The 22,500-nt window shown below is 45.7% G+C and overlaps 2 protein-coding genes across 5 annotated transcripts in view; both read right to left on the bottom strand.

The window, feature by feature from the left end:
• The window catches only part of LOC130210643 (protein FAM131A-like), a 19,034-nt gene extending 5,644 nt beyond the window's left edge, over nucleotides 1-13,390 (bottom strand). For 2 of the 4 annotated variants that reach the window (XM_056441109.1, XM_056441107.1), the window contains exons 1-3: nucleotides 12,537-12,594; nucleotides 3,924-4,017; nucleotides 3,667-3,849 (exon numbers count right to left, since the gene is read on the bottom strand). In XM_056441109.1, coding sequence (XP_056297084.1) covers nucleotides 3,667-3,849; nucleotides 3,924-4,017; nucleotides 12,537-12,572 — 313 coding nt within the window. In that variant the 5' untranslated portion in view covers nucleotides 12,573-12,594. Of the gene's footprint in view, nucleotides 1-3,666; nucleotides 3,850-3,923; nucleotides 4,018-9,883; nucleotides 10,024-12,536; nucleotides 12,595-13,040; nucleotides 13,051-13,209 lie in introns of those variants that run through there. The other 2 variants (XM_056441110.1, XM_056441108.1) reach the window with 2 other exon arrangements.
• A 6,277-nt stretch (nucleotides 13,391-19,667) lies between these two features.
• The window catches only part of LOC130210706 (alkaline phosphatase, tissue-nonspecific isozyme-like), a 16,682-nt gene continuing 13,849 nt past the window's right edge, over nucleotides 19,668-22,500 (bottom strand). Inside the window, exons 9-10 of the mRNA XM_056441188.1 lie at nucleotides 20,784-20,900; nucleotides 19,668-20,129 (exon numbers count right to left, since the gene is read on the bottom strand). Coding sequence (XP_056297163.1) covers nucleotides 19,840-20,129; nucleotides 20,784-20,900 — 407 coding nt within the window. The 3' untranslated portion in view covers nucleotides 19,668-19,839. The remainder of the gene's footprint in view (nucleotides 20,130-20,783; nucleotides 20,901-22,500) is intronic.

Consider the following 22,500-nt stretch of genomic DNA (forward strand, 5'->3'; position numbering starts at 1 on the left):
TATAAAAGCTGCTCCTCAAGACTCTGACTTGTAGAGCAGCTTCATGTGTCATAGGTTCAGTGAGTGAGACATGAATTACATCTTTTGAGGCTTTTTAAAACCAGACTTTCTTATTTCATGTTTATGCATGAAAGCACTGTTTTGACATTTTTTAAAGTCTGAAGTTACAGAGTAGTAATGTATGTTGTATTACCTTGTGTCCTTAAGATTCACTTGTTGGTTCATAATTGACTGTAAAAGGGAATATTACTAAATAGTTTTGTTGTGCATACTGTGATATTCTGAACTCTCAGGTTCAAACTGCACCATCTTTTCATTAAATACATTTGAGAAGTTAAAAATGTCCCTCGATTTAGGTCATAGTCATTGTCATTGTCCCTTGTCATTCAGGGGTGATAGTGCATCGCAAAGAATATACACTTTTATTAATCCCCAAGGGGAAATTAGTTCTCTGCATTTAACCCATCCTTAGTTATTAAGGAGCAGTGGGCTGCGGTGAAGCGCCCGGGAAGCCAGACCAGTAGAGAACCACTGCCCAGACCAGGAGAGAACCACCTGTCTCAACTGTGACAAAGCTTTTAACAAAGTCAATGTAATAATGTTTGTTTGATCTTTGATAAAGTAATGTGGGTTAAAATGCAAAGAAAGTTATTTAACAATATGTTCTGGAGTAGTTAGAATTATACCGTCTTAGTGACAACCGGCCCTTTGAGGGCAGCCATGAGGCGGATGTGGCCCTCGGTGAAAATGAGTTTGACACCCCTGGTCTAAGGTGACTCAGCATGTGTCTGAACCAACAAGGTCCGAGTGACAAATCGCCTCCGATCACATTCAGGAGCCGACCAATCACAGGGTCAGACTCCCTCTCTCCCCCCCCCGCCCCTCTCTCTCTCTCTCTCATTGTTCTCTCTTCTTCTCCGTCCACCTCCACTCAATCCACCTGTTTTGTATTTTCCCCCGTCCGTCTGTCCGTCCGTCCACTCTCTCTCTCTCTTTCCCGCGTGTCATCCCTCTTTTTCTTTCCGGTCGTCTCTCTCAATAAAACGTTCCCATCGACTCTCCTCATCCTTGCCGCTCTCTTCTCTTTCACCGCCTCGTCTCTCGCTTCTCTTTCACCGGCGCAATCTCTCCGCCTCATCCCTCACTTCTCATTTTGATTTCCATCTCTCTAGATCTCTCTCCTCTGTCTCATTCTCTTTATGTCTCTCTCTCTCTCTCTTTGTCTCTCTGTCTGGTCGATGCTCAGTATTCATGTGTCGTCTCCCACACACAGAGAGAGAGAGAGAGAGGCAGATCGATGCTGCGTTCATCTCCCTTTGTATCTGTGCTCTGAACTTCCCTCACACCCGGCTCGTCCTCCGGCTCTTTAGTTCTGGTTTTGAAAAGTATTTTTTTCTTCTTCCTCTAATTCCTTCAACTCAGGATGAAGGGATGAGCTCAGCTGCCCCGCTGTGAGTCCCTGAGCCGCGAGCCACACACACAAATGTCTTTCAAGAGGAATCAAGACACATCTGTGTTCGTTAAAGAGACTCACACACGGCGGCCATGAGAATATAAACATGGCAAAGTACGAGCAAAAAACAGTCAGATCCTTGATGATGTCAGGGGCCACATCGCCACCCGTCACCCCACAACCCCCACCACCCTGTCAAGAGACTCTAAATGACTACAAAGTGACTCTAAATGACTACAAAGAGACATTAAATGACTACAAAGAGACTCTAAATGACTACAAAGAGACTCTAAATGACTACAAAGAGACTCTAAATGACTACAAAGAGACTCTAAATGACTACAAAGAGACATTAAATGACTACAAAGAGACTCTAAATGACTACAAAGAGACATTAAATGACTACAAAGAGACTCTAAATGACTACAAATAGACATTAAATGACTACAAAGAGACATTAAATGACTACAAAGAGACATTAAATGACTACAAAGAGACTCTAAATGACTACATAGAGACATTAAATGACTACAAAGAGACTCTAAATGACTACAAAGAGACATTAAATGACTACAAAGAGACAATAAATGACTACAAAGAGACATTAAATGACTACAAAGAGAAATTAAATGACTACAAAGAGACAATAAATGACTACAAAGAGACATTAAATGACTACAAAGAGACAATAAATGACTACAAAGAGACATTAAATGACTACAAAGAGACAATAAATGACTACAAAGAGACAATAAATGACTACAAAGAGACTCTAAATGACTACAAATAGACATTAAATGACTGCAAAGAGACTCTAAATGACTACAAAGAGACTCTAAATGACTACAAAGAGACATTAAATGACTACAAAGAGACTCTAAATGACTACAAAGAGACTCTAAATGACTACAAAGAGACTCTAAATGACTACAAAGAGACTAAATGACTACAAAGAGACATTAAATGACTACAAAGAGACATTAAATGACTACAAAGAGACTCTAAATGACTACAACGAGACTCTAAATGACTACAAAGAGACTAAATGACTACAAAGAGACTCTAAATGACTACAAAGAGACATTAAATGACTACAAAGAGACTCTAAATGACTACAAAGAGACATTAAACAACTACAAAGAGACTCTAAATGACTACAAAGAGACAACACACACACACAGTGGCATACGCCTCTCTGTCGGTCAAGGCTTGGCAGCCAGTTTCATGCACTACGGAGAAACACTGCAGGATTAACTTCAAAGTGTGTGTGTGTGTGGGTGTGTGTGTGTGTGGGTGTGTGGGTGTGTGTGTGTGTGTTGGCAGTCCATCAATAGGACAACCCCAGCTGCATGTTGTTATTCTCCGGATGCCTCACAAACACACACCGTCGTGTTCTACTAGCTTCCATACACACTCACACTCACACACACACACACACACACACACCTACACACACACACACACACACACACACACGGTCATGTTCGCTGACATTCACGCCGTAACGCTGCCGGCGGCCAACGAGGAGAGAAGTTAAACTTCTCTTTTTAAATATATATATAAATAAAGGAGTCAAGCGGCTCCCTGACGGCCCGCGGTGTAACCTGAGGAGGAGAATAAACACGGCATGGGGGCGGGGCCTGTTAGCGAGGTGTTAGCGGGGTGTTAGCGGCCTGTTAGCGATGTGTTAGCGGGGTGTTAGCGGCCTGTTAGCGATGTGTTAGCCCGGTGTTAGCGGCCTGTTAGCGATGTGTTAGCGGGGTGTTAGCGGCCTGTTAGCGATGTGTTAGCGGGGTGTTAGCGGCCTGTTAGCGATGTGTTAGCGGGGTGTTAGCGGCCTGTTAGCGATGTGTTAGCGGGGTGTTAGTGGCGTGTGAGCGCCATGTGAGCGGCCTGTTAGCGGTGTGTTAGCGGTGTGTTAGCCACCAGTTAGCGACCTATTAACAGTGTGTTAGCGGCCTGTTAGCGGCCTGTTAGCAGCGTGTGAGCAGCGTGTTAGCGGTTTGTTAGCGGCCTGTTAGCGGCCTGTTAGCGACGTGTGAGCAGCGTGTTAGCGGCCTGTTAGCGGCCTGTTAGCGGGGTGTTAGCGGCGTGTGAGCGATGATGTCATTATGATGTAATCTGGGGTTTCTCTGCATTTGGGACAGAGAGCGGTAGCGCACTGTTGGGAGGATGCATTATGGGTATTGTAGGACCGGGGGGGGGTGTCTCACCGGCGGCGAAGCGGGCCTCCTGCTCCCCCTCGGTGAGGTCCGAGTACGAGTTCAAGTCGGACTGCGGCGCCGCCGGAGCGTCCGTGGGCTTGGACCAGCCCTTCCACTCGATCAGGCGGGCCACGCGGCCCTGAGCCATGGCGGTGGGCTTCGTCACGTGGTCCTTCACCACCTGGGAGATACCTGCAGAGAAGAGGAAGAGGAGGATGGCAGAGCGAGAGGAGGGGGGGGTCCAGGTCACAGCGCGGCCCGCTCACCGTGGAGGGAGGACCGCGCCAACGCGGCGATCTCCTGGATGGTGAGAGCTCTTCTGGATTTGGGTAACATTTCAACGGTGTCGTCAACATTCACCTGAAACGACAAGAAGACGTGTGACTAAAAGGGGGCGTGGCTACAGCTCGGCATGAGTGTGTGTGTGTGTGGGAGGAGCCTAACAAACAGGACTTTCACCTAGGAGACCACCGGTGACTTATTTGACCTGTTATGACCTATAACTTACTCATCTTTCTTATTACCTTCGCATTGAAAATGCCGGAAGGTTATGTTTTGATCGCCGTGTATTTATTTATTTATGTATTTATTTATTTATTTGTATGCGTGTTATTCGCAAAACTCAAAAAGTATTGAACCGAATCGCATGAAATTTGGTGGGATGATTGTTTATTATCCGGGGACCAGTTGATTAGATTTTGGGATCGATCGGGTCAAAGGTCAAGGTCAAAGGTAATGAACAGGTCAAAATCTTTCGCAGAACTCAAAAAGTATTGAACCGAATCGCATGAAATTTGGTGGGATGATTGGTTATTATCCGGGGACCAGTTGATTCGATTTTGGGATTGATCGGGTCAAAGGTCAAGGTCAAAGGTCATGAACAGGTCAAATCTTCTTGAATCACATGGAATTTGGTGGGATGATTGGTTATTATCCGGGGACCATTTGATTAGATTTTGGGATCAATCGGGTCAAAGGTCAAGGTCAAGGTCATGGAAAGGTCAACATCTTTTTTTTACCATAGCACGATACATTTTTGTCCAATTGGCATGCAACTAATGCCAAAATGTTCATAATTCAATGCCCAATCTTGTGATATGCGAAAGTATGCGCTCTACCAAGTGCCCGTTCTAGTTTCCTATGATTTTATCTTATTTAAAGTTGTGTTTAGCTATTTATTATATCTTTAATTACCCTTTAAAGCTGTAATACTGCACATTTCCTCCGATGTTGACGCGGTAAACAACCTCTTATTATTCCCTCACGCCAGTTACGTAACAAAAGTATTTATTTTAGCCAACAAACATCTTTATTTTAACCCAAAATATGATATTTTTCAACAATATGCAAGTCGTATGTCACCTAAACACAACCGAGTGATATCTCTCTTTCTAAAGACGCTAACGAGCCGATCCGTCGGGTGGCGTTCGAGGTGCGAGGAGATGTCGGCGATGTTGTTGTGTGTGAATATAAAATACGTTTGTTCTCTCCGAGGCGTCAGGTGGAAACAACGGAGCGTCTCAATATGTTTCATCGTGTTTGTTGAATCCACACAAAGAAAACCACACGTTGTGTTTGTGTGATGTGTGTGTGTACTGTGTGTGTGTGTGTGTGTGGTTGTGTAATGTGTGTGTCTGTGGGTGTAATGTGTGTGTAATGTGTGTGTAATGTGTGTGTAATGTGTGTGTGTGTGTTTGTGTGTAATGTGTGTAATGTGTGTAATGTTTGTGTGTGTGTGTAATGTGTGTGTAATATGTGTGGGTGTGTGTGTAATGTGTGTGTGTGTGTGTGTGTGAACACAGACAGTAGAAGCTGATCAGGCTGACTCGTGTCTCTCTTCACCCAGAAAGCCTCTTCAGGGACCGCCTCTGCGTGGGAATAAACAGAACTCACCGTGTCCCGGTGTCCCGATGTTCTGATCTTATTTAAGGTGACTAAAGTTTCTGGGCAGCAGGAGTCAGACACACCGAGGAACACGGAGGTGTGTTTCGTTCAGCAGCACACACACACACACACACACACACACACACACACACACACACACACACAGAAGACATCCAAAATGAGATGATTTGGTGGAACAGATTGCCGCGATATCTGTTTCCCTGGTGGAAAATAACCTGAACATGTCTTTCTCTCTCTCCATCTCTCTCTCTCTCTCTCCATCTCTCTCTCAACTTTTTCCACAATGGGAACATTTCTATGGCAACTGGTCACCACGGTACAATTCCTCCCCGTGCTGCCTCACTCCCTGACATTGTCACACACACACACACACACACACACACACACACACACAGGCGTCGGAGGCGAGGCTGTTGCTGCAGCGTAAATGAATTGAATCTCTTTGGCAGCGCCAAATATGAGGGCGGGTGGTGGTGGTGGGGGAGGGGGGGGGGGCAGCCGGATATCTATTTGAAGATCCTTCTCAAAAACCTGACCAATCACAGCTGTCGTTTCTTTTGTGCGGTCCCTGAAGTGCACACAAGATGTGTGTGTGCGTCTCTCGGCCCCCGAGAGGCTCCGAGACGACCGGATTCACACCCAGATGGTCGGGTGAAAGGGAGGCGCGGGGGACTCATCATCATCACCATCACCATCATCATCATCATCAACTGCAGAAGCATCCCGGGAAACTTCAGCTCCGGAATCTCTCCACGCCAAAAAGAGCCACCGGGTCTCAGAGCCTCAGAGACACGTCTATAGCATCTGACATATAATATTTAATATTTATAGAATAAAATATATAATAATAATATATATATATATGAATAAATATATACACTACCATTCAAAAGTTTGGGATCACCCAGACAATTTCGTGTTTCCCATGAAAACTCACACTTTTATTTATCAAATGAGTTGCAAAATGTATCGAAAATATAGTCAAGACATTGACAAGGTTAGAAATAATGATTTGTATTTGAAGTATTAATTTTTTTCTTCAAACTTTGCTTTCGTCAAAGAATGCTCCTTTTGCAGCAATGACAGCATTGCAGACCTTTGGCATTCTAGCTGTTAATTTGTTGAGGTAATCTGTTGAAATGTCACCCCACGCTTCCTGAAGCACCTCCACAAGTTGGATTGGCTTGATGGGCACTTCTTGAGGACCATACGGTCAAGCTGCTCCCACAACAGCTCAATGGGGTTGAGATCTGGTGACTGGCCACTCCATTACAGACAGCAGCTGCCTGCTTCTTCCCTCAATAGTTCTGGCACAATGTGGAGGTGTGCTTTGGGTCATTGTCCTGTTGGAGGAGGACATTGGCTCCAATCAAGCGCTGCCCACAGGGTATGGCATGGCGTTGCAACATGGAGTGATAGCCTTCCTTATTTAAAATCCCTTTTACCTGGTACAAATCTCCCACTTTCCCAGCACCAAAGCAGCCCCAGACCATCACATGACCTCCACCATGCTTGACAGATGGTGTCAGGCACTCTTCCAGCATCTTTTCACCTGTTCTGCGTCTCACAAATGTTCTTCTGTGTGATCCAAACACCTCAAACTTGGATTCATCTGTCCAGAACACCTTTTCCCAATCTTCCTCTGTCCAATGCCTGTGTTCTTTTGCCCATACCAATCTTTTCTTTTTATTGGCCAGTCTCAGATATGGCTTTTTCTTTGCCACTCTGCCTAGAAGGCCAGTATCCCGGAGTCGCCTCTTCACTGTCGACGGTGACACTGGCGTTTTGCGGGTACCATTTAAAGAAGCTGCCAGTTGAGGACCTGTGAGGCGTCTATTTCTCAAACTAGAGACTCTAATGTACTTGTCTTCTTGCTGAGTTCTCCCACTTCTCTTTCTGCTCTGGTTAGAGCCCGTTTGTGCTGTTCTCTGAAGGGAGTAGTACACACCGCTGTAGGACATTTTCAGTTTCTTTGCAATTTCTCGCATGGAATAGCCTTCATTTCTAAGAACAAGAATAGACTGGCGAGTTTCACATGAAACTTCTTTTTTTCTGGCCATTTTGAGAGTTATCGAACCCACAAATGTGAAGCTCCAGATAATCAACTAGCTCAAAGGAAGGCCAGTTTTATAGCTTCTCTCATCAGCAAAACAGTTTTCAGCTGTGCTAACATAATTGCACAAGGGTTTTCTAATCAGACATTAGTCTTCTAAGGCGATTAGCAAACACAATGTACCATTAGAACACTGGAGTGATAGTTGCTGGAAATGGGCCTCTATACACCTCTGGAGATATTTCATTAGAAACCAGACGTTTCCACCTAGAATAGTCATTTACCACATTAACAATGTATAGAGTGTATTTCTGATTGATTTAATGTTATCTTCATTGAAAAAAACAATGCTTTTCTTTGAAAAATAAGGACATTTCTAAGTGATCCCAAACTTTTGAACGGTAGTGTATATATATATATAATGTAACGTCATAAGCATTGAAGTGAGCCAGGATGATAAAACAACGTCAGCAGCGGATCCATGTGTGTGTGTGTGTGTGTGTGTGTGTGTGTGATCAGCGGTAATAATCCCTTAATTGGAGATTGCGCAATCCGTTTTTAATTTTTTTTTATATGGCCAATTAGAAGATAAATTAATCTCTCATTTGTGCTGAACGGCTTCTTGGAAAATAATTACAAACCAAGTGGTTTGACATTAATGAAAAACAAAACAACAGAGAAAAGAACTGCAGGGATAATAAGATAATCATCAAACCTCGGGGAGGGATGAGAAAATATTATGTTGTCTTGTGCGTCTTTGATTGGGATACAACGAGCTGATTGAGTCTTTTAAAAATGAAATAACAACATAATACTAGGACTGGTCATTTTTATATAGGAGATAAAAGGTGTGTGTGTGTGTGTGTGTGTGTGTTGGGGTACAAAGTAACTTATATGCTTTCAGGTTGTGATCAAAGGGGACCGGGTCGAACCCGTCAGAGGTCAACGTCCTGCCCTTAATGCGTGACCTTTACTCACAGCTGATTGATTACTTCACAGGTGCAGGGGGTAGTCTGCCATGTGCTCTGTAACCCCCCTACGAGTTTACTTAAATATAAATATAAAATACAACTAAATGTATATAATTCATAGAGGATAGAGTCGCTCAGATCGTGAAGTTCACCGAACATCAAACGTCACTCGGCTTTAACGGTTAAATATAATCTGACTATGACGACATGTGACTCTGTGTTTGGCTCTCAACAATAGTTTACTTTCTCTATGATCTGGATCAAAGAGTTTAGTTTGGACCATAAATCTTGAATAATTGCATTAATGCAGCAGGTTGTTTGTTTCTCTGTGACCTCTTGACCTTTAATCTTTGGTGCACATTGAAGGGTCACAACAGCGACATTAGGGTATGGCTGCAGCTTTAGAGACTTGTGTCAAAATAAATATTTATATATATATATATACCATGTATATATATATATATATACATATTTATTAGGGCTGTGAAACGATTAAAATTTTTCATCCGGTTAATCACAGGTTTCTGTGGATTAATCATGATTAATCCCATATAAACATTCAGGGTTTTTCCTGGGTCAAAATGGGTCTTCGGTGCTCCCAAAAAAAATGTTGGCGCGCTGCGCGCGTACCGTCTGTTCTTTGAGTGAGTGATCAGCAGCTGGCCGCTCGGTCCATTCGCGCACCTCAGTTGCGTATTGATCAGACAAGAAGACTCGCTTATCAACTCCAGTGTTTCCCCTCCTATTATAACAGGGGGAAATCTCCACCCGTCACCCTGTAATTTTCACTAGAGACAGAATGACATGCTGCTGGAGAGACGACCAACAACAGACGGATTGGAAGCTCATTCTGCGCATGCGTTTAATGCATTTTTAAAAAAAACTAGTTAAACCTGTAATTTAATTAACTGAGTTAACGCGTTATTTTTCACAGCACTAATATTTATATATATATATATATATACTATATATATCATATATATACGTATATATACATATATATACCATATATACCATATATATAAATATATATACCATATATAGGAATATATATATACTATATATATGTATATATATACATATATATATATACCATATAGATATATATATATATCTACCATATATAAATAAATATATATATATACCATGTATATATATATATATATATATTCTTTATTAACCCTTTAATTGTCATAAAAGACATCCCTTGTTATAGATCACTCCTCATCTCGAGGAGTAAATGCACGAGGCCAGAGGACCCCCCCCCCCCCAAAAAAACAAAGAGTGTTACGGGCACCTCGCTGAAGTCCAGAGCACCCAAAGGTGCTGTCAGAACCAGTCTGCGCGCCAAGCAGGTCCGCGTGTTCCCCCAGAGCGCGAGGTCGGACGCGGAGCTGGCCGCGCTCCAGTCCACGCGCAACGACCCGTCCGCGGCCACTGGAGGGGGAGAGAGCCGGTGAGCACGGGGCAAGGGAACCACACACGGAGAGGCACATGGAGGAACGTCTTGCTCCAACAATAAACGAGCTCAGATCCAACACGAAGAATGTTTTATGAATATAGAAATATATTATTTATCCATTTATTACTGGAGCAAGAGCAACTGCGATCCTAACGCGTGGCAGTGGAACCCTTTACAGGTGAACCTGTAGAGAGATGACGTGTGAAGGGGGCGTGGCTAGGGTGGGGGGGGGGGTCTTCCTCATGCCATGCCACGTCATGCAGGTAAAAGGGGGCGGGGCTGCAGCCCGAGTCGGTTCATATGTGATGAAGCTGGTTCCGCTTTGTTATCGGCGGGAGAGAAGCAGTATAACACACACACACACACACACACACACAGGATAAAGAACACACCCGTGATGGTGTTGTGCAATAGTTTGTTGTTGTTGTTATTGTTGATTACCTCCCTGACGTTCAGAAACACAACCACACGCACACCAGGTGTGGAGCAATGTCACACAACTCCCTCCACATCCGGGACTCTACACTCAGTTGAACTACGCGGGGCTTTAAAAAATGAATAAAAATTGTTTAACCCTTTTCGACCTCGCCGTGACCATCGACACGCACGCGCGCCGTCGTGCACGCGGAAGGCGACGCGCTCCTCGGGCCTCCCCGCATGCGTATTGACAAGCGGAGCCAATTTCAGCACCACGGAGAGCTCCCGCAGCAGCAACACACACACACACACACACACAAACAAATCAGATCCAAACGAGATTAAGAGGTGGTGTGTGTGTCTGTCTGTGTGTGTGTGTGTGTGTGTGGGGGGGGGGTGTCTAAATGTCAGAGCCTGGCTCTTGTTTCCACGCCGCCTCGTTTCTAGTTACCGTGCGTGGAAACAACGCACATCTCTACCACAGAGAGCAATATCAAGACTCATCACCCCCCCCCCACCCATCCGGGTCACAGACGTGCCGTTTGAGCTCAAGTTGCCCCACCAGCAGAATTCAACCCATTGTGCGGTCGGATCTAGGCCAGCTCGTCAATGGAAGTATTGTCTGGAGGAGTGAAGGATGCGTGTTGTTGTGTGTGTGTGGCACGAGGTTGATGTCCATGAGTGTCATGTGAGAGGCCCGTCTGAACGTGCACGCGCAGAGAGGGATTTTATAGCGACGCGAAAATACTCACGCGTCAACACATCCTCCCCTTTTTAGTATTTCCTCCTCGATTGCAACATAAATGTTTTTCTTTCTTCTTCTTCTTCTTTTGTATGTGCATGCACGTCCGCACTGCACAAAGAAGTCCGCCAAGTGTGTCTATGTGCACGCGCGCACGCGACTTTCTGCTGCTGCTGCAAAGAGAGCGACCGTGCAAGAGACGATGAGGTTATAGATCCAGATGAGTGAAACACGAGACACGCGCAGAGAGAGAGAGAGGGAGGGAGAGAGAGAGGGAGAGAGAGAGGAAGAGAGAGGAGAGAGAGAGAGAGAGGGAGAGAGGGAGAGAGAGAGGGAGAGAGAGAGAGAGAGAGAGAGAGAGAGAGAGGGAGAGAGAGAGGGAGAGAGAGAGAGAGAGAGGGAGAGAGAGAGGGAGAGAGAGAGATAGAGATAGAGGTGAAGTCAGCCGTTTGGAGAACACAACTTGTGACCAATCAGACTCCATCTCTATGTGTGTGTGTGTGTGTGTAGACATGTTTGTGTAATCTTCATTAATCTCCTTAATAAAAAAAATATTAAAAAACACTCGAAAAAGTGAGTCCTCTTCCTGAATTGTTCTATATTTATTTATCTCTCTCTCTCTCTGTCGTTCCCGTTGTCGTGGAAACTGCAGACAGAGACACCTCGGCGCGGTGCATCTCTCACGCACGCGCACACGTCTTTCCCGGGGGCTCTCTGGGAGACTTACGTGAGCGAATCAACACAACGAGGTCAAGACCACGCAGCAGCAGCAGTGCGATGTCTCTCACGCACGCGCACGCACGGATGAGCGAGATGTATGAGAGTCGAACAGGTGGCTCGTTTATCGCCCCCCCCCCCCCCCCCGCTCTTGATTAACCGCGTGCACGCGCAGCAGGCTTCATGTTAAGGGGATTGATGTCCTCAACGCGGACGGGACGAGGCGCCTCATCAAGCCACAGATTACACAACCAATTAGAGGCGGAGAGAGTGTGTGCGTGCGCGTGTTCGTTCGTTCGTGCGTGTCTGTGTCTGTGTGTCTGTGTGTGTGTGTGTGTGTGTGTGTGTGTGTGTGTGAGACGGATACAGAAGCACAGTGGGAAACGTTTACATCACTAAGAGCGCGAGAGAGACACGGATGGATGGATGAGGAAGAGGAGACCCAGTTAAATGAATAACACGAGGGGGGGCTCTGGGGTGGGACACACACACACACACGCACGTCAGAGGTCGGGGTATCACGCATAGAGGACGACACCTGGCCACGTACACCTGTCCAGCTGATGTGTAAACACCCCCCCCCCCCCCCCCCCAACAGAAAGGTGTCCCTACCTTGCAGCTAAAGTGGGTCAGCGCGGTCAGAACCATGGTGTCTGGGCTCGTCACAGAGACCCGCGCAGCGCATCTCCTCCGCGGTGTCACGTACCTCTCGTCTCTGACTCGCGCGCTCGCCAAAAAAAGAAAAAGAAGAAGAAGCTTCCTGCAACTCCCGAAGCATCGCGATGCTTAGACTGCCGATACCCCACACACACACACACACGCGCGCGCTAAAATGCACCCAAACACCGCTGATCACTACATACCGTTTGGATTCCAGAGTTATTACCACAATAAAAGCTTCTTATTCGTGCACGCGTGTACACGCCTCCGCGCATCTCGCGTGCACGGCGCGTGCTGTGCACTCACACAAGCACCCCCAAAATTCACTCCTCGCGCAGCCTCTGCAGCCGCGGAAAGGCTGCAGCAAAAAAAACTGCGAAAAATAAATAAATAAGTGATGAAGATGATGATGCAAGCCTTCCTCCCGCGTGCGTGAAGATACAAGAGGACTCTTACCGACTGGCGCCTTGGAGCTGATACAGCCCATGATGCCGCTGCATGGAGAGCCTTAGTGTGTGTTTATATATATAGGAGAGCAATCTATCAAACGTCTTCTTCTCTCCACTAACACCAGCAGCACCACCCCTTCAAAATAAAAGCCCTGCGTAAGAGCCGCGCCGCGTACCTCACTGGAAGCCTCTCCTCTCTCCTCTTCTACGGGTCCGCGCTGCCGGGCTCTGCCGCTCCTCTTTGCCTCTCACTCGGCTCAGATCCATATAGAATAATGTGTTGTTGTTGTTGTTATCTCAGTTCTCTGTCTCCGGTCGCGGAGGGTCGAGTCTCACGGTTCACCACCACAGCGTAGATCTGTCAGCAGGCGGCGGCAGCATGGGGTCTCTGTACCTCCCCCCCCCCTCAGCCCCCCACCTCGTGCTTTAGCTGCTGCAAGGTGGCTCGAGGGTTCCCCCCCTCCCCTCCCCCTCTCTCTCTCTTTCCCGGTCCAAGTCCACGCGGATCTCTCCGGTCTCTCTGTGCGCGCGGTCAGACGGAGAGGCACTGGAGGGTGACACTGATACACACATCCCACGCTTCACTGGTTATATACCCCCCCCCCTCCCCCCCACAAAACAAATCGTTCCCGCCTCCTTCTGCTGTTCTTCCTCGGCTCGTAGAAGCGGATTGAGACGTGATTGGCTGGTGTCTTACATGCCGCCGACATGGGGAGAGAGGGCGGAGTTAGCAGCGTGCACGCACGCGCGCACACACACGCACACACACACCCACACACAGATGCACTCACACTGGGGAAGCAAGTCGTCCACCAGAGGAACCGCATCTCTTCTCATCAATCTTAACAAACAGGAACATGCTGGTGTAGAGGAGCTGAGACGTTATATTATTATTAATAATAATTATAATAATTATAATTAAAACAAATATTATAATAATACAAATAAAAGTGGAGAACAAATATGTTACCCCCACATGTTAAGATCAATCCAACAGTCCGAGGGGGAAAAGGTACGTGGTGTGTATGTGTGTATATGTGTGTATATGTGGTGTGTATGTGTGGTGTGTATGTGTGTATACGTGGTGTGTATGTGTATGTGTGTATACGTGGTGTGTATGTGTGTATATGTGGTGTGTATGTGTGTATATGTGGTGTGTATGTGTGTATACGTGGTGTGTATGTGTATGTGTGTATACGTGGTGTGTATGTGTATGTGTGTATGTGTGTATGCATGTGTGTATGCTTACCAGCCTCATGTGGGAGTGGACGACGCCATCATCTACCTGCTGCAACGAGCTCAGTCGCACCTGGATGGAACCGGTGTCTCTGTGAGAGTCACTTTCTTTGACTTCTCCAGTGCATTTAACACCATCCAGCCACTGCTGCTGAGTGAGAAGCTGCGGTGGCAGTGTGGACGCGTCCACCATCTCCTGGATCACTGACTACCTCACAGGCAGACCACAGTTTGTCAGAATGGGGCGTGTGCTGTCTGGAACGGTGGTCAGTGATGTTGGAGCCCACAGGAACTGTTCTGTCTCCTTCCTCTTCACCCTGTACACCAGTGACTTCCAGTACAACACGGAGTCATGCCATCTGCAGAAGTACTCTGATGATTCTGCAGTGGTCGGGTGTATTAGGGATGGACGGGAGGAGGAGTACAGGGCAGTGGTGAGTGACTTTGTAAAGTGGGCGATGAGAACCACCTGCGGCTGAACGTGGCCAAGACCAGAGAGATGGTGGTGGACTTCAGGAGGAAGGCGACAGCTCCTACACCTCTGAGTGTCCTGGGAGTGGACGTGGACATGGTGGAGGAGTACAAGTACCTGGGCGTCTCCATCGACAGCCGACTGAACTGGAAGGCCAACATCAACGCTGTGTACAAGAAGGGGATGAGTCGACTCTTTTTCCTGAGAAAGCTTCGATCCTTCAACATGTGCAGCAAGATGCTGGAGTTATTCTACCAGTCGGTTGTGGCCAGTGTGCTGCACTTTGCCATTGTCTGCTGGGGGAGCAGCATCGGAGCCGGTGACACCAGCCGTCTTAACAAACTGGTTAGGAAGGCTGGCTCCATCATCGGCTGCCAGCTGGAGCACCTGGAACAGGTGGTGGAGAGGAGGACGTTGAAGAAACTTGTGTCCATACTGGACCACCCGGACCACCCTCTCCACCACCTCCTACAGGGACAGAGGAGGACTTTCTCCAGACGTCTCCTCACGCTCCGCTGCCACAAGGAGAGATACAGGAGAACATTCCTGCCGACGGCTATGAGGCTCTACAACAGTTCACCTCTTGCCAGATCACCCTAACCCTTCTTATATTTGTGTTTTTTATTTTTATTTTTATTCTTGTGTGTTGCTGCTACTGGCTCGACAAATTTCCCCTTGGGGATTAATAAAGTATATATCTATCTATCTATCTATCTATACGTGGTGTGTATGTGTTTATACGTGGTGTGTATGTGTTTATACGTGGTGTGTATGTGTTTATACGTGGTGTGTATGTGTTTATACGTGGTGTGTATGTGTTTATACGTGGTGTGTATGTGTGTATATGTGGTGTGTATGTGTGTATATGTGGTGTGTATGTGTGTATACGTGGTGTGTATGTGTTTATACGTGGTGTGTATGTGTGTATATGTGGTGTGTATGTGTTTATACGTGGTGTGTATGTGTTTATACGTGGTGTGTATGTGTGTATACGTGGTGTGTATGTGTTTATACGTGGTGTGTATGTGTTTATACGTGGTGTGTATGTGTTTATACGTGGTGTGTATGTTTATATGTGGTGTATGTGTTTATACGTGGTGTGTATGTGTTTATACGTGGTGTGTATGTGTTTATACGTGGTGTGTATGTGTGTATATGTGGTGTGTATGTGTTTATACGTGGTGTGTATGTGTGTATACGTGGTGTGTATGTGTGTATACGTGGTGTGTATGTGTGTATACGTGGTGTGTATGTGTGTATATGTGGTGTGTATGTGTTTATACGTGGTGTGTATGTGTGTATATGTGGTGTGTATGTGTTTATACGTGGTGTGTATGTGTGTATACGTGGTGTGTATGTGTTTATACGTGTGTATGTGTGTATACGTGGTGTGTATGTGTTTATACGTGGTGTGTATGTGTTTATACGTGGTGTGTATGTGTTTATACGTGGTGTGTATGTGTTTATACGTGGTGTGTATGTGTTTATACGTGGTGTGTATGTGTGTATACGTGGTGTGTATGTGTGTATACGTGGTGTGTATGTGTTTATACGTGGTGTGTATGTGTGTATACGTGGTGTGTATGTGTGTATATGTGGTGTGTATGTGTATACGTGGTGTGTATGTGTTTATACGTGGTGTGTATGTGTGTATACGTGGTGTGTATGTGTGTATATGTGGTGTGTATGTGTGTATACGTGGTGTGTATGTGTGTATATGTGGTGTGTATGTGTGTATACGTGGTGTGTATGTGGTGTGTATGTTTATACGTGGTGTGTATGTGTGTATATATGGTGTGTATGTGTTTATACGTGGTGTATGTGTGTATATGGTGTGTATGTTTATACGTGGTGTATGTGTTATACGTGGTGTGTATGTTTATACGTGGTGTGTATGTTTATAGTGTGTGTGTGTATATGTGGTGTGTATGTGTGTATACGTGGTGTGTATGTGTGTATACGTGGTGTGTATGTGTGTATACGTGGTGTGTATGTGTGTATACGTGGTGTGTATGTGTTTTAATGTGGTATGTATGGTGTGTGTATATGTGGTGTGTATGTGTTTATACGTGGTGTATGTGTGTATCGTGGTGTATGTGTGTATATATATGGTGTGTGGCGGCTTTAGCTCAGTGGGGTAAGAGGGAGCCTCCTGCAACCCCAAGGTTGTCGGTTCGATCCCGCTCTCCCATTAGTTGCAAGTCGAAGTGTCCTTGAGCAAGGCACTGAACCCCCAGTTGCTTCCCGGGCGCTTCACCGCAGCCCACTGCTTCTTAATAACTAAGGATGGGTTAAATGCAGAGAACTAATTTCCCCTTGGGGATTAATAAAGTATATATCTTATCTTATGTGTGTATATGTGGTGTGTATATAAAAGGTGTGTATAAGCGCACTTTAATAAAATGAAAAACAAGATATTGGACTATTAGTTAGCCCCCCCACACACACACACCCTCCATCCCGTCTCTCTTAACGCTCTGCAGCAGGACTCCAAACAGACCCACGCGAGTCGCTCCCCCACGACGCCTATTACCTTACAGCAGCCCCCCCCCCCCCACACACATTACATTACATTACATGTCATTTGGCTGACGCTTTTATCCAAAGCGACTTACAGTACTGTTACATTCATTCACTGTAGCCGCAGCTACAGGGAGCAACTCAGGGTTAAGTGTCTTGCTCAAGGACACATCGACTAGGGCGGGGATTGATCCTCCAACCCCCTGATTGAAAGACGGACCTGCTACCCACTCACCCATAGTCACACACACACACACACACACACACACACACACACACACACACACACACACACACACACACACACACACACACACACACACACACACACACACACACACACACACACACACACACACACACACACACACACACACACACACAAAGGAAACAGGTGATGAGACGGTGAGGACATCTTATTGACTTTGTGCACCATGTGATGACGTGGAAGGGTCCACCACACATCTGGGTGCTTTACGCGTATCCATGGTGACCCCCCTCCCCATGCGCGTTTCTGGGAGACAAATACCCGGATGTGTCCACACTTGTCCCCCATGATGTGATTTGGGTTGAGCTCAACAGATCCATCACTGAAATACATTTATTCGACAAATGGTGCAGAACTACGCTTTGGGTCGGATTTGGCGCGCGCGTAATTGCGCGTGACAGACCCAGTTGGCGCCACTGTGAGAACATGAGGTCCCTCCCTATGTTGACATGCAACACGGGAGACGACTCGTGGACACTTGGGTGAGGTCTCCTCGCGGCTGAAAGCCCCCTTCCGATGTTTTTCCTGCAGTGCGCATGCGCTTCCGTTTCATAACGCTGGAAAGTTGCGGCAAAAAAAGCCACATGGCGCTTTTCCCTTTTACCCGGTGCTCTAGCGCCACCGGAAGGAAGGACGCGCTCCACGGGCAGCAGCAGCGGGTGGGAGCCGCGGGAGCGCGCACAGCCTGTTGCTGCAGTACAGTCGGTGTACAGTGAGCGCGCCGCTGCGTGCCGCACACACACTGCGTCTCTTGGTGCACGAGGGGAATAATAACGACATGTTTCATTTGTTAAAACCAATAATCACTCATAGAAATGTCCAAATGTTCCGGTTATATATTCTATTTATAAATTTAGTAAAGGAATAAAGACATGAGCTCTTTCTCATGTTCAATGTTAACTGGATAACAAAATCATGTATGTTAAAATCATGTATGTTAAAATCATGAATATTAAAATCATGTACATCACAAGACAAGATAAGGCTTCTGGAAAAATGACATATATATAAATATATATAATTATACATATGTATAAATATATAGATATAGATATATTTATACATATGTATGGATATATATATACATGTATATTTATATATATATGTATAAATATATATGTATTTAAATATAGATGTATAAACATTTATATATATATGTATATGCATATATATAAATATATATATATATTTAAATGTATATACATATATAAATATATAAATAAACATATACATATTTATATATATATACTGTATATATATGTATACATATATAAATATATTTATATATACATATATGTATACATTTATGTATAAATAAATATATATATATAAATGTGTATATATACATATATATATATATATATAAAACGAGCCATCGCTGAAGGAACCTTCATAATTGAGAAATGATAACATGAAAAATAAATGTACAAAATAATATTTTCACGATTGTTCAAAGAGTTGTGTGCCCCCCCCCCCCCCTTCCCTCCCCCTATATATAACTTCTACCTGCACCTCGCAGCTGTTGAAGCCTCACGCCACGTGGTCATAGAGAAGAGGTCACCTGACCCAAAGAAGGACCGGCCGACCAAACGAGTCCAAGGAGAGTCACACGCCTCAGCAGATGTCCACAATAATTACACATTAATTACGACAATCTGTCACCCAGAAGGGTAAAAATAGACAATCCTTAAATATTTCTCGGTTATTAATAGACCTGCGGCTGACAGTCGGCCACGAAAACCTCCACTAGCAGAGCGGAGACTGGAGAGAGTCACTGGTCTAGCTTCAAAGGTCAAAGGTCATCAGCTTGAACCTCATTGACCGAGACAATATCGGCAAATATGAAAAGGTAATAACATAAACTTATGGTTATGGTTATGCTTATGGTTCTTCTTCTTCTTGAGACTTGTATATAAATATACATATACATATATAAATATAAATACATAATATATATACATATGTATATCTACATATATATACGTATATTCAAATATATATACATATATATAAATAAATATATATATATATATATGTATATATAAATATATATTTATAAATAATAATAATAAAATATTAATAAAAACATCTTATATTTACATTGTTATTAAGTATAAAAGAGAAACTCTCCATCCAACGACTGCCTTATTGTCTTTATTGATTATATTACATTAGATTAAATTAAAATCAAAAAAGTGTCTATTAGTTATCAGATCCTCTGTTTTAACACCTAATTTGATCGACTCCGCCTCCGTGACCTCTGACCTCTCGGTGGATCCACAGGGTTCACAGGGGGCTGAAAGGTCATCCTCACATGAACACTCTGAGTGCGAGCAGCGCGGCGAGCACGGCGAGCGCACCGCCGCCGGCCGCCCTGGCCGCGGCCCCGGTGACCCCGTTGGCCTCGGTGGGGCCCTGGCAGTGCCGGCGGTCGGCGCCCACACAGGCGGCGTAGGCCATGGCGTGGGCCACGAAGTTCTGCTCGTTGACGCCCTGGAAGAGGTGCGCCATGGGCCCGCGGGCCAGCACCGCCACGTCCTCGCCGCTGTGCGTGGCCGACGCCATGGGCACCGCGGCCTGCTGGACGTAGTCTCCGGCCTCTGGAGACAGAGAGAGGACGGTGTTCACAAACTGCCGCGCTGCCCCCTGCTGGCAAAACTAAGGTACTGTAGCCTTAACATGATAACTAATGGTATCGTTATAATAAAAAGGTGTTTCACAAGAACATTGATCACTGCGGAGGAGGAGGATGATCGAGGAGGAGGAGGAAGAGGAGATGGAGGAGGAAGGAGAGGATGGAGGAGGAAGATGGAGGAGAAAGAGGAAGATGGAGGAGGAGGATGGAGGAGGAGGAGAAGGAGGAAGATGGAGGAGGAGGATGATAGAGGAGAATGAGGAGGAGGAGGAAGGAGAGGATGGAGGAGGAAGATGATGGAGGAGTAGAAGGAGGAAGATGGAGGAGGAGGATGATAGAGGAGAATGAGGAGGATGGAGGAGGAATTTATTTCATCTATTTTCTTTGTTGGTTTATAAAGAAAATAAAAGCAAATACAATTTTTTTGTTTTATGTCAGCATGAGAAGTAGAGCTGATTACATTACGAGGAAAGGTCACGGGGAAAGGTCACGAAGAAAGGTCACGAGGAAAGGTCGCGCCATATTACGGGACACGGGTATGAACACAGAAGGGCAACACAAATGTTGTTCCCTAGCTTTCCTCTGTCCTTGAACAAAGATGGCGGCGGCGGCGTCTTACTGGTGTCCACGTGGCGGAGGTCGGGCCGCGTGCCGTTGGAGGTCCGGTAGCCCGGCCCGGTGCCGTACATCAGGGTGGTGTAAGGGAGGAGGTCCGAGGCCCACAGGGGAGACTTACCTGAGGGGCACACAGGTGTATTCATGTTTAGTGTGTTTCTACACACACGCACACACAGATACACGTTCACACACACACACAGATACACATTCACACACACACACACACACAGATACACATTCACACACAGATACACATTCACACACACACACACAGATACACATTCACACACACACGGATACACGTTCACACACACACACAAATACACATTCACACACACACACACACAGATACACGTTCACACACACACACAGATACATTCACACACACACAGATACACATTCACACACACACACAGATACACATTCACACACACACACAGATACACATTCACACACACACAGATACACGTTCACACACACACACAGATACACATTCACACACACACACAGATACACATTCACACACACACACAGATACATTCACACACACACACATATACACATTCACACACACACACAGATCATTCACACACACACACACACACACACACACACAGATACACATTCACACACACACACAGATACACATTCACACACACACACAGATACACATTCACACACACACACAGATACACATTCACACACACACACAGATACACATTCACACACACACACAGATACATTCACACACACACAGATACACATTCACACACACACACAGATACACATTCACACACACACACACAGATACACATTCACACACACACACACCCACACACAGATACACATTCACACACACACACACACATATACACATTCACACACACACAGATACACATTCACACACACACACACCCACACACAGATACACATTCACACACACACACACACAGATACACATTCACACACACACACAGATACACACACACACACACACACACACTGCCGCAGGAGGTCTAGAGCTTGTTGAGTGTTTCTCTCCAGATGAGCCATTAGTCTTTCACAAGCACATTAATCATTGAGGAGGAGGAGGAGGAAGAGGAGGAGATGGAGGATAAAGGAGGAGGAGGACGATGGTAAAGATGGAGATCGAGGAGGTGGAGGATGGAGGAGGATGGAGCGGAGGATGATGAGAATGGTGATGATGGAGGAGGAGGAAGAGGAGGAGGAGGAAGAGGAAGAAGAGGTGGTGTCAAACAGTGGGTCTTCCAGTTGAAAGTCCTGTTTGTGATATTATTTAATATGCGTGTCCACCATCAGGCTCCTAATTGATGAATTGATTTATTGATGGTGGTGCAGGTCTTCATCCATCAGAGGGCTGAAGTGTCTGGACCCCGGCTCATCTTAAACCTCCAGGTAACAGGAGAGAGGACAGATGGAGGTAAAGAGGGGGGGGGGGTCAGAGGAGGAGAGAGGAGGACTGAAATAGAAAGGCTGCAGCTCCTCTGTGATTACAGGGAGACAAGAGAGGAGATGTCGAGCTGGAGGAGCACACTGGATCTGATGGGAGGCAGAGAGGCATCACACACACACACACACACACACACACACACACACACAGACACACACACACACACACACACACACACACACACACACACAGACACACACACACACACACACACACACACACACAGGAACAGAACGCCACCTCGGGG

This window comes from Pseudoliparis swirei, chromosome 20 (genome assembly GCF_029220125.1).
Source record: "Pseudoliparis swirei isolate HS2019 ecotype Mariana Trench chromosome 20, NWPU_hadal_v1, whole genome shotgun sequence".
Classification (NCBI taxonomy): domain Eukaryota; kingdom Metazoa; phylum Chordata; class Actinopteri; order Perciformes; family Liparidae; genus Pseudoliparis; species Pseudoliparis swirei.